The following is a 15,815-nucleotide window of genomic DNA, read 5'->3' as shown; positions in this document are numbered from 1 at the left end:
GTGGTGGAGGAGCTGGAGAAGCAGGTGTTGGCTTCCTCCAAGGGACCAGTGATGAAGCTGCCTTATGCAAAGGAGTAGATCAAAGGGATGCTCACTCCTTGCCACAGAAATGGTGCCATCTTTTGGTTGGGCTGGGTCATCAATCCTGGACTGGGAGAGAACTCTGGTGGTCCTAGCTCATGACAGGTTACTTGGGTCATGGTGCAGCAGCTGGGCTTAAAAGAAGCAGGGAGCTTATTCCTTAAACGAAGAGTTTCCCAAAGCTGGTGGGTGGGATAGATGATATGAAAGAAATTGATGTATCTTCTGAGTTGGCATTGGAAGCCTTGTATAGACAGGAGACTTCTCATGCCAATTCTACAAGAGAATGGGTGCTGGGGGCAAGTGGACTGACACTCCTCCTTTCCTCACCTTCTGGGGAAAGGAGTTTTGTATATTTTGTGGGGAATAAAAAGGTCCATTACTCACAATTGCAGAGCAATAAGCCTGTCCCTTGCCTCTAGAGCTGTTATACCCTGGGCAATAAAATCTTGTACTTGCTGAGTTTGCTGTCTTGGCTATGGGCTGTGACACTTGCCAGGCTCAGAATCCCCCTCCTTTCTCCAACTATCCTATTTCAAGCCAGTGTTCCTTGAAGTCAGCCCACCAGCCATTGCCTCTTCTTCTTCTCTGCCTGTGGTGGATCACCTTTCAAAAGAGCCTGCTGTTTCAGACAGTGTGCTGCTAGATCTGTCCCTGTGTTGCGCAGTCAATACTCAGGGTTGTCTTGTGGCACTGCCTGCCACCTACCCCCATGGACAGGTACCATAGGGTGAGCCCTTCTCAACATCCTCTCTGGCACAAGTTGGAAACAACATGTAGGAACACCCAGGAGCCAGCTCCTGCCTCTCTGCCCTTCAGAACTCTTTGCTTCTAAAGGAGTGAAACAAAGAAGCTGCATGGGCAGCTGCCCAGACTGTGAGCCCACGGTGATGGACAGACATGCTGGAAAAGGTTGGGGATGCTGCAAGCCTATAGAAGGGGAATTGCTGCAAAGTGAGAGGCTGTCCAGGACCAGACCCAGCTCTGCCACCCTCCCCCTCAACCCAGTTACCTCTGTAACATCACTTTTGTTGAGGTTCCTCAGGCTGGCAAGAGCAGCATCCAGGGCTGGGAGGGCTTCAGCCAAGTCCTTCTGAGCATCATCTGCAATGGCTTGGGCTGTCTGCGCTTTCACTTTGGCCTTCATCTCCTCAGCCTGCACAGCACTTCTTGTCTCTTCAGCCACAGCTGTGTCCACCTGCAACACCAGAGACAGCCTCAGAAGTGTGCTGGAGCCAGGGCACCCCTTTGGCTTGGCTCAGCACTGCTAGGTAAGGATCACAGCTGTCTTGACAGGTCATGTGTTTTCTTCCAGCAGAGACATGCTCAGGCCTAACTGCTAGAGGGGATCCCCTTTCTGCATCATACTGGCAGGAGGCTTTTGTCAGCCTGTAGAGATCATCCAAAAGCTCTAGCTCTGGCTGGGCCTGGAATGGTGTTGGTCCTGCAGGAATTAGCTGCTCTAGCCCTTTTTCCTATTGGCAAAGGGAGAGGATGTATAGGGATGCAAATGTGTAGTGAGATGGAGGAATAAAAAGATATGCTGAGGGTTTTGTTTCTAAAACTGTGACTTCTGCCTACCCTCAGGGTTAAAACACTACCAGGATGTGTAAAGGGAATGTGGAATATAGCCATATCTTTATCTGCTATGTGGGAACATGGGAGATTGCAGATTCCTTCCCCTTTGCATGCAGAGCTGTATGATGTTAGTGTCTCTTCACTCTGTCTGGCCATCCCACAGTAGGAGACAGGCAGGGAAGAACACAAGGAGGTAGGAAGGTAGTGACAGCCAACAAGAGGACAGTTCCTTCTTCTGCAGCGGCACAAGTGACTGTGTGTGTGATGATCCCTGAGGTTTGGGCCAGCAGGGGCAGGCTGCAGCTGGATCAGCTCCCTGGGGATGGGATGTGGGGGAATGATTCCTTTCAGCAACAACAGTCTGGGCTTAGAGCTGCTCAGGCCACCTGAGAATTGTGTTAGTAGTGTTGCTAGTCTGTTCTTGCAAGGATCTAAACCAGGGAGGAAAGGGAGCTGGTAGCTTGGCTGATTGACCCCAGGTTGTGGTTTCAGACAGGGGCATGTGAGCCATCACTTCTGCTAGCAACTGGCTGGTAGGTTGTGACTGGCCCCCACCAACACCAGAGCAGGGACCCCAGCAGAAGGCCATTCTTGCTGGCAGTGCTGTTCTGCATAAATACCTGATGTGCTAATTGGAGGCCTTTTTACTGTCAGATCAAGCAGGATTTCATACAACCCCTGCATGGCCTCCCCAAGCCCTGTGTCCAGTCTGAGCAGACTTGGACAATGCAGGGCTGTCCAGCAGCAGTACCTGCAGTTGCTCCATGGTTGCCAGTGTGTCCTTGGCTGCCTGTGCCAGGAGAGGTCGGGCAGACTCCAGCTCCTCCTGCATCCTCGCTACATCCTCTGCTGTTTGCAAGAGCTGTGGGAGCAGAGTGGAGTGAGAGCAGAGGCAGGAGCCACAGAAAGCCCCAGGAAAGGGCTGTGCTGTCCTAGTGGGTGCTCCCTGCCCAGTGTCAGGCTGTACAATGCAGGTCTTGCCTTGGTTCCTGCTTAAGCAACCGTCTGGCACTGTGGTGTGTTTATAAACAGTAGTGCCTAATGGTGCCTGTACATGATGGGCATTACTTCATAAGCTCATGACAGTGTCAGTGGAATCATGTTGCTGTTACAGGGCTTTCAATTAAAAGGTTAATAAGGAACATCCTGAGAGATTATGAGCTAGAGTGGTCTGTGGTCCCCAAAGACTGGGGACCATCATTCTTTTAGAGCTGTTACAGACTCAGCCCTTCAGAAAGACTGGCCCTGGCAGAAGGCATAGTTATCATTTGCTTTAGCATGAGCCTTCTCCTGTTACATAGGAGATGTGTAGGGCACCTCACTACATCTCTGCAACTATAAATACGCTAATCAGAGCAGGTAAGGCGGGCCCAAAGATCTCCTGGGTGTGAGTGACGAACCTTGTCCAGGCCACTTTTCATCCTGTTCTTGGCTGTCTTCAGTTCCTGTTTCTTCTTTCCAATCAGGGAAGTGAAGATGTCGAGGAACTCAAGGTAGCTCTTGGGAGTGACGTAATTGTGTCTGGCCAGCTCTGCTAGGTACACTTGGCACTTATTTGCCACGCTCTGATGGATTTCTACACATACTTGAATCTACAAGGAGAAAGGAAAGAAACAATCTTATTCAGTACTGAACATGTAGGCAAGTCTATGTGATACCCACAGAGACCCTAAGTATACAGTCACAGCAGAGCTTATGTATGTGTGTGGGCTTCAATGCCATAGAGACGAGGACGAACGGACATGGCCATTTCAAGGCATACAAAAGCTAACCAGTTCTCTAGTTGAATGATCCTGCCATGGGACATTTCTGCTACAGGGTAGGACCTTTCTGCAGGTATGTTCTGCATCCATTGTCTATGTGTATCTAGAGACACGGCACATTGACCACACAGGAGCTGTGTTTTGTGTGTTGAGTGTAGCACCTACCATTCCATTGACATCTTCAGTACTGGCACCAAGATGTGGGATCCTGTGCAAGAAGGAGGAGGCAACGCACTGCAGGGCTTCAGCAGGCCACTCATTAAACCAGTTGATGGTACAGCAGTTCACAAGAGAGGGGAACTGTCTCAAGCGTGCACGGAAGACTTCTCCAATAGGGCTGAGGGAAAGACATGTAGAAAAGAGATGTTGCAACTGGCTATAAATACAAGGCTAAAATAGCTTTCTTACTTCCCTGAAGAACCATCCTGAACTCTTACAGAGTAAGAAGGAAGGAAATATACCCAAGGAAGAAGAAGGAGAGAGGGAAATAGGGAATGAAAGTTCACGCAGTGAGCCACATGTCCTGAGGTGTGTGTCACAGCTCACTCCTTGGAATGAAAGTTCACGCAGTGAGCCACATGTCCTGAGGTGCGTGTCACAGCTCACTCCTTGGAAGTCCTGGGTATATTCTGGAAGTATTAAGATGGTAGTGGGGTGATGTTTTATGGGTCCCTCCCTAGGGGAACACTTAAGGGGTAAGAAATAAATGTGACCTGAAATCTATTTCAAGCAGGTGAATGCAGAGATCACATCACCAGACCAAAATCATGGCCCTGATTCTTCCACTTGTACTTGCACTGAGAATGCCCTGTACCTTCTGGCAGCCCTCCTGCAAGCAAGCAAGCTGTTCATGGACTATGCACTAGATTCATGAATAAACATGGTGCAACTGAGCCCCAAATTCAAGCAAGATGTTTTTGTAACAAACAGCTCAATGGTGCATGAAGGAGGAGGAAGCTTGTATTTAATCTGGATCACATATAATCATATTCTTAAACTTTTCAAACTTCATCTTGAAACTAGCAAAATGTAAAAATAGTATCCAGTCCTATGGGTAGGTGGTATGCAAATCTTATTCCTCCTCCAAAGTCAGGGGCTTAGAAACAAAGGTCCAATGACAAAGTGATGCAAGGCAAAAGACAAGGAGAGAATAATTAACATTAACATTGACAGCAGGGAGTGCTACCCCTGAACTGTACCTCATGCACAGGACCATGTGGATATTGCTGCGAACCCGTGCTGTGTATGCAGCCATCAAATTGGCCTTGGTGGGCTGCTGCCCTAGATCTCGAACAATGGGCTTCATAGCCATCATGATCTGTTCTTGATCATCAGAGTTGTAAATGTTGGGAATGTCACCCGAGTTGAGCAGGTTGTTGATATCCTCAAGGAAGGATTCATTTTTAATCTAAGGATATGATAGGAAAAAAAAAAAAAAGTAGCTTCCTAAGTAAGTCATAAGACAGTCATGTCTCCACATGCCATGGAGATCACTTCTGGATAAATATAGCCCTCAGCCCCTGTTATAAGAAATCATTTCTGTGATCACTCTGCTCTAGGAAAGCATACTCTGACCCTTGTCCAGCATTTCCAATTGAACAGCCATGTTTAGCCATTTCAGGGGTGGAGGTGTGTGCCTGAGAACAAACCTCCCTCTGCCCATTCACTGTCTCCTTACAGACAAATTATGCTCAGGGCCTTGCTCCCTGCCTTGCAGTGACCCTGCAACCAGACCCCAAACATTAGGTTGCTCTGGGTCTTCATTCCTCCAGCACAGAACACTTCACTATTAGGATAAAACTCATCAATGTGAGAGACAGAGTAATTGTAGGGATGTGTCACAGTCTGTGGGATGATCTCCCTCCAGAGCTACACTCACCTCTCCACCTTTGCTAAATCAGAAATACACAGCATCCATCTATTATTTAACTAAATGCACCCTCCCATGCCCCTCTTCTCCCACATATGCTTCTCACTGTAGGGAAAAGGATGCAAGAACAAGCACCACTTGACAGATATTCATCTCACTGCTTAGGGCGCTGCCAGAAGGGACTTGGTTCCTGTGATAATGAAGGCAGTAAAAAAGTCTATGGGGAACATAACGGTGAATTCCAGAACTTGGTCTAGTCATTAGCAAGTTACAGTTTACAGTAACAAGCCAACATTATCATGTGGAACCAGCAGGCATAAGGCCCTAAAATCTACTGGTATCTTTGAAAAGAAAGAGAATGATGTTACTTAGGACTTCTAGTAACAGTGGCCAGTGTAGTGCTTAGCTTCAGGCAGCTGTGTCTAAAATCTCTGATCCCACCAAACCCTTGGATGGAGCTGAAAGAGGCTTCCTTGAGCAACAGAAGAATCATCCCACTCACACACAGCTGTACAGTTCCTCTAGCAACAAATATACCACCTTTAGTTTCCATGGGGCTTTTTTATAAGATGATGAAGGTGGGCTACTTACTTAAGAAACAAGCTGTGCCTGGTTTCTATCAAAGCTCCTCAATCCTCTTCAGGGGGATTGTCGTGGTTTAACCCCAGCCAGCAACTAAACACCACGCAGCCGCTCACTCACTCCCCCCCACCCAGTGGGATGGGGGAGAAAATCGGGAGAAGAAGCAAAACCCGTGGGTTGAGATAAGAACGGTTTAATAGAACAGAAAAGAAGAAACTAATAATGATAATGATAACACTAATAAAATGACAACAGCAATAATGAAAGGATTGGAATGTACAAATGATACGCAGTGCAATTGCTCACCACCCGCCGACCGACACCCAGCCAGTCCCCCGAGCGGCGAATCCCTGCCCCCCACTTCCCCGTTTCTGTACTGGATGGGACGTCACATGGTATGGAATACACCGTTGGCCAGTTTGGGTCAGGTGCCCTGGCTGTGTCCTGTGCCAACTTCTTGTGCCCCTCCAGCTTTCTCACTGGCTGGGCATGAGAAGCTGAAAAATCCTTGACATTAGTCTAAACACTACTGAGCAACAACTGAAAACATCAGTGTTATCAACATTCTTCGCTCTGAACTCAAAACATAGCACTGTACCAGCTACTAGGAAGACAGTTAACTCTATCCCAGCTGAAACCAGGACAGGATTTACTGAGCTTAGAGATGTTTCTGACTCCTTTTGAGATGGAGTCCACCATGCTAATACTCCTGTACCGTGAGAGTACACTTGTACCTGTGTGTCTACAAATAGGAACGTCTTGGGTAGACTTTGAAGGCCTGCCTTCATCATGATCTTCCTCACGTCATCTCGCCATTCGGTCATGCCATAATTTTTGGATAGTTCAATCTGGAAACACTCATAATCTGCCCTAAAGGAAAGAGAAGCCTGTGGATTTACATTGAATTAAAATCTACTATTTGTCAATCCTAAGTATGTGTTGTGGACTCAGGGGGAGAGGACTCAAGCAAGTTGTTTTCCCGCAGTGAGCCCTGAGCACACGCCTGTCCTTGTGCATGTTCAACCACCAGCCTGAGAGCATGTTTTACTCAAAGCAGAGACACCTGAGCTGGGTAGAAACCAGGAGAAGTACAATTCCATGAGCTAACAAAGTCACACTGCTGCTCAGGCCCAGTGCCTAAGAGTGCAGAGGGAGCAACTCAACATAGATTTTTTTTGTGATGCTGCCCTCAGAGGCTGGTGCACCTGGGAACCGTGGTTGCATTTCTCCAGGATCACACCTTGTATCCAGAGCTGGAAGAATTTTCTTCCTCAGCCTAGTTCCCTGGCTCTTCAAGTTTCCCGCCTCGTGGGCTCTTGGCTCCCAAGACTCACCAGTCCTACTTGCCAGGCTGCCAGTGTCACTTGATCACTTGTCACTAGTAGCTCCTGTCTTTGTCTTCCTGCTGCCCAGCTCCCAGGAAGAAGCCCCTGTCTATTCCCCTGCCATGCTGAGTGCTGCACAGGCCAGTGAGCTGACATGGACCGTGCTGCTTTTGCTCATTTGCTGCATGCCCGCAGCAGTCAGTAACCCAAGCTACTAGCAGGCAAAAGAGTCCAATTTTTCTAGTGTAAATGTGCGTGTTAACTGAGCCCTAGCTCTTGAGTGTTAAATCTGAAGAGTCAGCAACCAGAAAAATGTGTAACCAGTAGCAGGAAGGGCAGGAAAAGAGATTCTTTGGAGGCAGCCCTGATGGAGCAGCTCCACATTATGTGCATAGGAGTGCATTACTTACATGTGAGATGCCAGCCTGGTGAGAGACTGTCTCCCACTTCCCCCAACACCCAGAAGAAGAGCATTCCCTGGAGCCTGCCGCAGGATCCGGCTGATTCGGCAGATGTGCTGTATTGCATCCATGAAAAGCACAAGCTTCAGCTCTGGGGTGTTGATTTGATTGTACTCCTCCAGGTAATCCTCAATCACAACCTTCAGCTGTGGGCAGAAACAGTCAATTGTGGCTACCAGATAAAAGCAATTGTGAGGGGGTGGGTGGTTGTCTGTAAGCACAGCTAGGCTTCTGGGAGGGTAAAGCCTGTTGATCAGCAGTATCTGGGAGCAGCTGTCTCTCCCACTTGCTCCCTAGGAGCTGCTTTTGGGGAGTTGATGGCTCTCTATGCTCCTATAGGAACTGCCATTGCACTGGGCTGAATTTAGTTAGTGGTAGTGGTGGTGGTGGTGGCAGCAGCTGCTGAATGGTGACCTTTAACTCAGGGAAGTGACTAAGGTCTGCTGTTCCCAGCAGTGCTGTTTGCCTGGAGAAATAGCAAGGCATAGTTGAAAATAAAATAGCTTATGGCTGCCTGACCCATACTGTTTCCAGGGTCTCCCTCAGGGAGAGCTTCCTCGCTGTATAGCTGACCACTGTCTGCTGCTACATCCTGTGGTTAGGATCCTGGCTGGAAAGGGCAGGTGCTGGAAGAAAACACTGCTGGTCGTAGGTAGAGAAGCGCACTCCTCTCCTGGTCCAGCCATTGCACATAATAGCTGCAGAGGCAGTCTCTCCTGCCCTTTCCAGGGCTCTCTTCGACAGCACCCTCAGGCCAGAGCAGGAGATGAACCATGAAGACATCTGGGATTTGGTCCTACCCCCCTCAGCAATCTCACTGTGAACCTGGGCGAGCAACATCAGCTGGAATTCATACAGTGCTGAGATCCCTGCCTAGATGCCAAAGTTCTGTGTGCATCAGTGGACTGTGCAGCAACTTGGTAAGTCTGGCTGTCTCAGCTGTGCTCACCTCAGTGGGGGACAGGCCTACCTACTTTGCAAAAGAGATTGGAAAGCTCAGTTAATTACCAGTCCTTGTCACACAGCTATCACAAGAGGAGATGACAGGATTATCCTCTGTTTCTGATAATGAGTGCAAAATGCACTGCTCATTGCCTTTGCTTAATTATCACTACCAAAGTACTCGCAGTATCTTCTCCAACAGGGAATCTGACAGTAACATTAATTACTTGTAAAGGTCAATTGTGAAGCCTTTAATGGCAAAAGTAGTATAGTTTGGGGGTAATGTGCCATTTCTTTCCAGCAAATTTCACTTTTCAGTCCCGAGTGCAGTTCATTTGGGAGATTTGGCATAGCAGGCTGCCCCCAGGATGGCAATGCAGAGACAGCTTGTTCTACCTCAACTTCCCATCGCACCAAATGCAGCCACTATCCATATCTGGGGTAGGATTTTACAGTAGAGCCCTGGGAGGGTTTGTGATTCCAGACACCTTCAATTCAAGAAGCCCCATGGTTACTATTAAGTGTTTTCTTTTGTTTGCAGAAGACTTAGAAGATGAGAATATAGTTCACATCATCATGATTCCCAGGGTCCTTACCTCTTCCTGGCTGTTGATTGCTTTGTACAGTTTGATATTGGCACCTGGCTCCATGAAGTCCCCAAACAGAACTGGCTGGGAGGGAATGACCTCCTCAAAAGTGGTGCCTAACTCCTCCATCATACTCTTCATCAGGTTGTCAAACCAGGTCCGGTCCTCCTTGCTGACCAGGCGATCACAGAAGACCCGGCAGCTCTCATGGTACCACAGTCTCAGCAGGTGCAGTTTGTTCTGGTAGGAAATCCAGCAAAACAGCCCCCGTGAGAGAAACAGAGAAGTATTAAGAGCCTCGCTGTCAGGAAAGCTGGTTCCTGCCCGGCATGCAGCCAGCTCCAGTCCTGCTAGAAGGCAGCTGGAGTGGAGAAAGAACTGGGTGGAGGAAGCTGCATTCCCTTCTCCCCTCAAAATCACCTCTTGTCAAAACAGCTGCTTTGCAGAGAGCTCATTACGGCTTCAGCTAATCCCCCCTCTATTTGTCCATATGTCAGGCTTTGAGAGATTTAAATTTCATGTTGTTTGTCCTTATCTTTCCCCCAGTTTGATTTAATTTTTACTGTTTTCAGAAGTAGTTGTGTTTTTCGGAAAGATCCTTTTATTCAGGTGTAGCACAGAACCAGTGTCTTAAGTACTTCCTGTGATAAGCCAATCTCTACTGGCTAGGCTGGAGCCAGAGCAAGGTCCTCAGGAGAGCTGAAAGGGCAGAAGCATCCATTGCTACAAGCTGGTAACAGGACAACACGTCTACCCCTGCGTGGTCCCCTGTCTGGTCCCCTATGGCTTCATCCAGCCCTGAATGGCCGGGCTGTGTCATACTGACTCCCTGTGGCCAGTCACCTGCTTCCATGCCAAGGAAGGGCTGGGGTGGCAGGATTGGTCTGTTTACTACCGGTACTAGGCAATATAGCCAAAAGGAAGGTCACCACATTCATTGAACAATACCAAAATGCAGCTTCAACAAGAAATTGAGGCCTGTCAATGAGGCCTTAACTAGAACATTTCTGGTCTTCCCCTGGGTGGCACGACTGTGCTGATGGGAGGACTCACCTCGATCGTGCTGGGCTCAGCCATGAGCATGCCCTGGAACACCTTGGAGAGGTCTCTCAGGTTGAAGGTGTAATGTGACTTTGCTGGTGTGGGCAGCAGCTGGGATGTGATGGTCAAATACACGCAGGTGGTGGCATCAACCAAGGGCTCATTCAAGTCTTTGACTGCAAGTGCTCCTGCTGCAGAGACAGAGGAAGGTGGAGAGGATGCCAAGGTGGTGACTTTGGGTTGAGAAGGTCCTAGCAGTGCAGACAGGTGGCACTGAGTGGCAGAGGTGTTGCTAGGACTTGGCCAGGAACACACTTTTCTGCTTTCTTATGCAGAGACTGTGTGGGGACCTGACCAAGCACCTGCTCACTGCAGTGGACAGTTTGCCAATGAGTTTCCCAACCAAAGAGAATCAGATCTGGGGAGGGAAGAACAACAATTCTGTGATGTTAAGACTTCATGCACCCCAGGGAGAGAGGAGACACTGCCAGACAGGTAATTGGTGCCTACCTGAAATACTCCAGTCAGGTTTTCCTTCTCCCTCCTTGTACTCCCGCAATGGAGTTTCAGCTACTTTGAAGCTAGAAGGTGTGAGTGCCCTCTTAGCTAAACCGCCTTGCAATTCATTGAGCTCAGCAAATGCAAAGCCACAGAGGAATAATTTCTTATGCAATAGTCTGGCAAGATTTAGACACAGCTGCCAGTTTTAGAGCATAAAATACTTTTTTTTTTTTTAAACTCCCAATTAAGTTCATTACAAACACTCCTGGGAAAGTAGAGCCCTGTGACACCCTAGTGTTTTGCACTTTTTTGCATTATCTCCAAAATTCTTTAATTTCTTTTTATATCACAGCTAGATGCTTCAGTGTGCCCCTGAGCTCATAGTCAGGTACTGATGCTTGTAAATACTGCAAGCACTCAGAAAGCTCTGCTTTGCTTCTCTCATAGCTCACTATTCTCACTCCTTCCTACTGGCAGATTTGCAGATGAGGGCACATTTGCAAAGACGATCCTAAATTCCCACCCTGTCAAATATAAGAGGACTCATTTCACTTCAAATGAACCCTTTTTCTGGGTGGCTGTAGCACCATGCTTAGATCCACCCTGCTCAGCTGTCCACAGGCTGCAGCAGATGGAGAGTAACAGAAGGCTCTGCTTCCACAGAAGGCTGTTGTCTGGGCAAGTGTCTGTCTGCTGAAAGCACAGGTAAGCTATGCCATGCTGTGCCCATCAGCTTGTTCTGTTCACAGTCTCTCTCTCTCATATATCTTTCTGCTCTTACTTACGCACAGGATCTCTGTAACTTCTTTCTCCTAGGAGTCCAGCTGGAAAAGACAAAAAAAACTGAGTTACAGCTTTACCTGCTGAAGTGAGGGATATCTGCATCATCCATCACAAACAAAATCCTCTTTGAAAGGCCTAGGCTATAGAATACCTTATGAAACTGTGAGAGCCAAATTTGAAGTTTGCTGATTTGCACCAGCAGTTTGGCCCTGAGACTAAACAGTGTATGAGCTCTCTGTTTGCTAAGATTGAAACAACACTTTTCCAAAAGCATCTTCAAGCAACTAATGCAAGTTCCAGCTTCCAGCACTTTGATCAGATCACCAGTATTAATTCCTTCCCTTCCAACCTCCATTATCATCGGGTTGACTTGCAATATGAGGAGGTGGCAGTTGTCTGCAGAACTTACCCATCCAGCTGCCAAGGATGGTGGAGAAGATAGCCTTCTTGCTGCTCTCCTCCAACTCAGTGAAGGAGAGGTAGTTGAAATGGCGAGTGAAGCGTGGAGTGACAGCATTCCTTCCCCCTCCAGGAGGTCCCATGGCACAGACAAAATTAATATCTACCAGCTTCTTAAAAGTACCTTGAAGAGTGCAAAATCAGGAATGAATGCTAAGTTGTAGCTAAAAACCCTGCCACAAATCTCCACAGCAGGTATGGATATCTATCAACAGACCAACTTTTGTCAAGAGTACTGGGCAAAGGGATCTGGGTCATACCTATCTGTTTCCTGTCGTACCAGCCCTGGTGGTCCATCCACTGCCGCAGCAGCTCAATGGGTGGCTGAGCACCATATTTCTCCAGCATGGGCATATTCAAGTCATCAATAAAAAATATGAAGTACCGCCCAATCGGAGGCCCGAACACACCCTTCCGCCTGTAAGGACAGAAGCCACATAAGGACACAGGACAACTCCTATTGCAAAGGTACTCCTAACTTGATCCAAAAGCAGTTTTTTTCTCCAGAGGCTTCCTGGGTCAGCAGTTTCAGCTATCCTTACACTTACATTCTATATACCCCTTTATATGGGCCTTTGCATGGAAAAGATCCAGAACAATGTTTGAGGCACTGGCTTCTTTCTGAGCATGACAGAAATTTTGTCTACTTATGGACAGTGTCAATGAATAAATGGGTACAAATAAAAGCAAAGCTTGAGCCCATGAATCTATTGGAAACTTCAAACCAGTGGCTGACCAGGGAGGAAAAAGGGAAGCTGCAAACCATGAGGAGTGGGACTGGGTGTCAGCAGCCATGTTTTCTCCCCTCATCAGTTTCTATAAAGATCCCACACCAGGGTTTGCAAACACCTGTGCTGTGAAATGTAGTATTTCTGGAATAGCTAGAATTGGAGCAACTTTTACAGACCCTCACTAATCCTTCTCACTTTCTTGCCATCGTATCAAGTTATTACAGGCTCTCAAAATCCCAGCTCAGATTTGCTGTGTGTCCTATTTGTTATCCACAGCTGTACGTGCTTGGGGCCCCTTCAGGTCTTGGGATGAAACTAAATGGCCAAGTTGATAGAAATACTGAGCTCAGGGATACTGCCTTGGCAAATGCAGAAAGGAAACATGCCTCTTATCCAGTTTGCTGTCAATGAGATCCTGTGTTTGGTTAGCAGAGGTGCGTGCTGAAAACATCAGGAAGTGGGTGATGTATCTGAGAGGCAAGTTCTTCAAAAGCTTGTCCGTAATTGTGAGAGTCTTCCCTGTTCCAGTGGGACCAATGCAGAGAACCTAGAAGCACAATCAGCAATGCAGCATAACCGTAGGCATATAGTCTGTGTTACCCAGCTCTCTGACAGTTGCTGGAGGAAATGCAGGTTACTGCTCACTTAGGCATTCAAAGGCTGGGAGAGGACAGAAGGCTCGCTGCTTCAGTAAGGACAGCTGTTCAACAGATCTCTTGGTGTGGAAGGAATCCAACCAGAGAAGTATGAAATGGAACTGTAGGAAACAGGTAAAGAGGGATGGTGATGGGCTATCTAGCAATTGCTGCATTTTGACTGAACAACTGAGTATTGATATTCCTTTGGAGCACTGGCATGGTGCCTGGGGACTGAATGGAGAACTCTTGCTGCTTAGGCACAGCTTCTGAACAGAGAAATACAAATCCATGGGAGTGGGAAATAATCTCAAAGTAGCAGGTAGCTGTTAGGTTCTGACTGCACCAGGAGAGGAAAAGGTGCCCCTGTTGATGAGAACAAGGTTGAATCAAAAAAAGACAAGGCTTGGCACGTACTGGCTTATGGTTGGTGAGCAACAGCTCCAGCAGATGGGCCATTTGGACTGTGTTCATCGTGGGCACAATAATATCACAGAAGTTGGTATCGGGAACCATGGTGAACTTTGCCGTAGAGTCCAGCCACTTCTCCCAGCGCACCTGAAAGGTATGGGTGTGTTTAGAGGGGGCAGTCGCATCTATCCCCTATGGGAAAAAGAAAACTATTTCTGCTGTGTTTTCCCTGTCACAGCTGCTTGTGTAGTAGCTCAGATTCTGATGAGGAATTCAGGTTTCCAGCCCCTCTGTCTAGTCTTGCCACCCTTACCTTTCTGTCTGGCAATGCTGTGAGTGTCTGACTCAGTTCTTTTGGGAGGGAGGTAGCCCAAGAGTTAGAGATTATTGCCCCAGCAGCAACACACCCTCCCTTCTGAGAACTGGGATCAACAGGGGATGGAACACTTGTCATATTTGCAAGAACTGGAATTCTGTCCTAAGCTGACCCACCCTGTAAGTGCCCCACAGCAGAGGGCCAAAGAGGGCTTAGCTGGGATCCTATCTTCATGGTGGTTGCCATCACTCATGTTGCACTCAAGAGGCACTTTGAGGTTTTGTACTTGTACAAGACATGGATGACTTGTGCTAGAATCAAGTCACAGAATAACCTCCCAGAGGCCACTATATAAGTGAGATAGAGGTTTTGTCAGGGATGTGCTGGAGAACACTGAGAAAATGTGTATTCCTGACCACCCCATGTGGCCTTCCCACAGAGATGATGCTGGCAGCTTCTGCTAAGCATCTGATGCTCATGTAGGGCTCTTTATTTTACTCTGATTTCAGGAAGGAGAAGCATTTTTCCTGGTTTGTTGGTTTTTTTTCTTGTGTTTGTTTTTTTTTTTTCTTTCAGCCCAGGGGCTGGTGACTGTCAGTCAGATGGGCCTTGCATGCCCTACTGCTCTGCTGTCTCCTGTGAAAAAGATAGCATATTTGTCTGCCTTGCTCCTCCTCCAGACTCTGCTGCACACAGCTCTTCTGTTGTTGTGCACTGCTTTCTAACACAGGCAGACCTTTCCACGTGAGCTTCTCCCTGTCCTCCTCTAGCGGCCACACTTGTAGGGCCCTCTCACTTTCCTGAGCACTGGCAGAGGCACTCAGGTCTGAATTAACCAGCCAGCCGTTGGCTCAGATTTGAAAGATCTGCTTCACAACCCTGAGGGCAAGAAACAGCCTTCTTCCTTTAATGAAAAGATTTCACTTTAAACGTTCTCACTTGGTTCCTATAAGCCTTTCTTTTTTGCCCTTGATGAGAAAATCCTACCAAATCCTGCAGGACTGTGTTGCTTCCTGGTCCCTCTCCCCAAATTTCCCAGCTTAGAGTTGAAAGTGAAACATTTTACCTCCCTAATGACCTCCTCATCCAGATCATCTTCAGCACTGCTAAGTCCAGCATCGTACAGTTTATAGTCATAAACCAGTCCTTCTTCTGGGAAAAGTAACTGGATCTGTGAGAATAAAGCTGTGGTGAACCTGGCTGCTACTCAGCTGAATTCACAGGAGGATCTGCACTACTGCAAGGAAGACTTCACTAATGGGATGCTGCCTAGGGGGTCAGGTCTCTCTCCCAGAACTTCCAGCTCCAAGGGTCCCTTGAAGTTTGAGGCAGATGTGGTTTACCAGATCCCAAGAGGAAGCCCACGCAAAGCCTCCAGGCATTCAAGAAGCTCTGACCCCCATTCCACATTACCAGTTCCTCTATAATGAGAGAGGATCTGCTTTTCCTTTACTCACCTTTTCCTTTGCCATCTTCTCCCTCAGCCACAAGCTGAAGGCCATGCGACCTTGGGAATCTCCAGTAGCGCCCACACTCCAGATCAAGGCAAATATAAACCAGGGTTCAATCAGCTCTCTGATATGAGCTGCCTTCTGCTGGGGAATCATCCTAATTCCCTGAGAACCAGAGAAGAGCAGAAGTAAAATCCTCAGGCATGGTTAAGGTATGCAAAACCCAGACTCTTCTTAATGTGCTCATAATTCTATTCAGCTTCTATGTAGCTTTTTCTAGCCAGTTTTTCACAGGCCT

At 47.8% G+C, this 15,815-nt stretch overlaps 1 protein-coding gene across 1 annotated transcript in view; it reads right to left on the bottom strand.

Moving 5' to 3' along the window:
- The window catches only part of DNAH1 (dynein axonemal heavy chain 1), a 72,711-nt gene that overhangs the window by 17,304 nt on the left and 39,592 nt on the right, over window positions 1–15,815 (bottom strand). Inside the window, exons 39-54 of the mRNA XM_052776703.1 lie at window positions 15,524–15,682; window positions 15,133–15,237; window positions 13,757–13,897; window positions 13,091–13,251; window positions 12,234–12,391; window positions 11,924–12,097; window positions 11,517–11,555; window positions 10,243–10,421; window positions 9,199–9,429; window positions 7,610–7,806; window positions 6,609–6,744; window positions 4,622–4,830; window positions 3,588–3,759; window positions 3,060–3,251; window positions 2,411–2,521; window positions 1,094–1,279 (exon numbers count right to left, since the gene is read on the bottom strand). Of these exons, the coding sequence (XP_052632663.1) occupies window positions 1,094–1,279; window positions 2,411–2,521; window positions 3,060–3,251; window positions 3,588–3,759; window positions 4,622–4,830; window positions 6,609–6,744; window positions 7,610–7,806; window positions 9,199–9,429; window positions 10,243–10,421; window positions 11,517–11,555; window positions 11,924–12,097; window positions 12,234–12,391; window positions 13,091–13,251; window positions 13,757–13,897; window positions 15,133–15,237; window positions 15,524–15,682 (2,550 nt within the window). The remainder of the gene's footprint in view (window positions 1–1,093; window positions 1,280–2,410; window positions 2,522–3,059; window positions 3,252–3,587; window positions 3,760–4,621; window positions 4,831–6,608; window positions 6,745–7,609; window positions 7,807–9,198; window positions 9,430–10,242; window positions 10,422–11,516; window positions 11,556–11,923; window positions 12,098–12,233; window positions 12,392–13,090; window positions 13,252–13,756; window positions 13,898–15,132; window positions 15,238–15,523; window positions 15,683–15,815) is intronic.

Source organism: Harpia harpyja, chromosome Z (assembly GCF_026419915.1).
Source record: "Harpia harpyja isolate bHarHar1 chromosome Z, bHarHar1 primary haplotype, whole genome shotgun sequence".
Classification (NCBI taxonomy): Eukaryota; Metazoa; Chordata; class Aves; order Accipitriformes; family Accipitridae; genus Harpia; species Harpia harpyja.
Note: the sequence above shows the minus strand (reverse complement) of the source record. Positions and strands in the feature narration are given on the sequence as shown.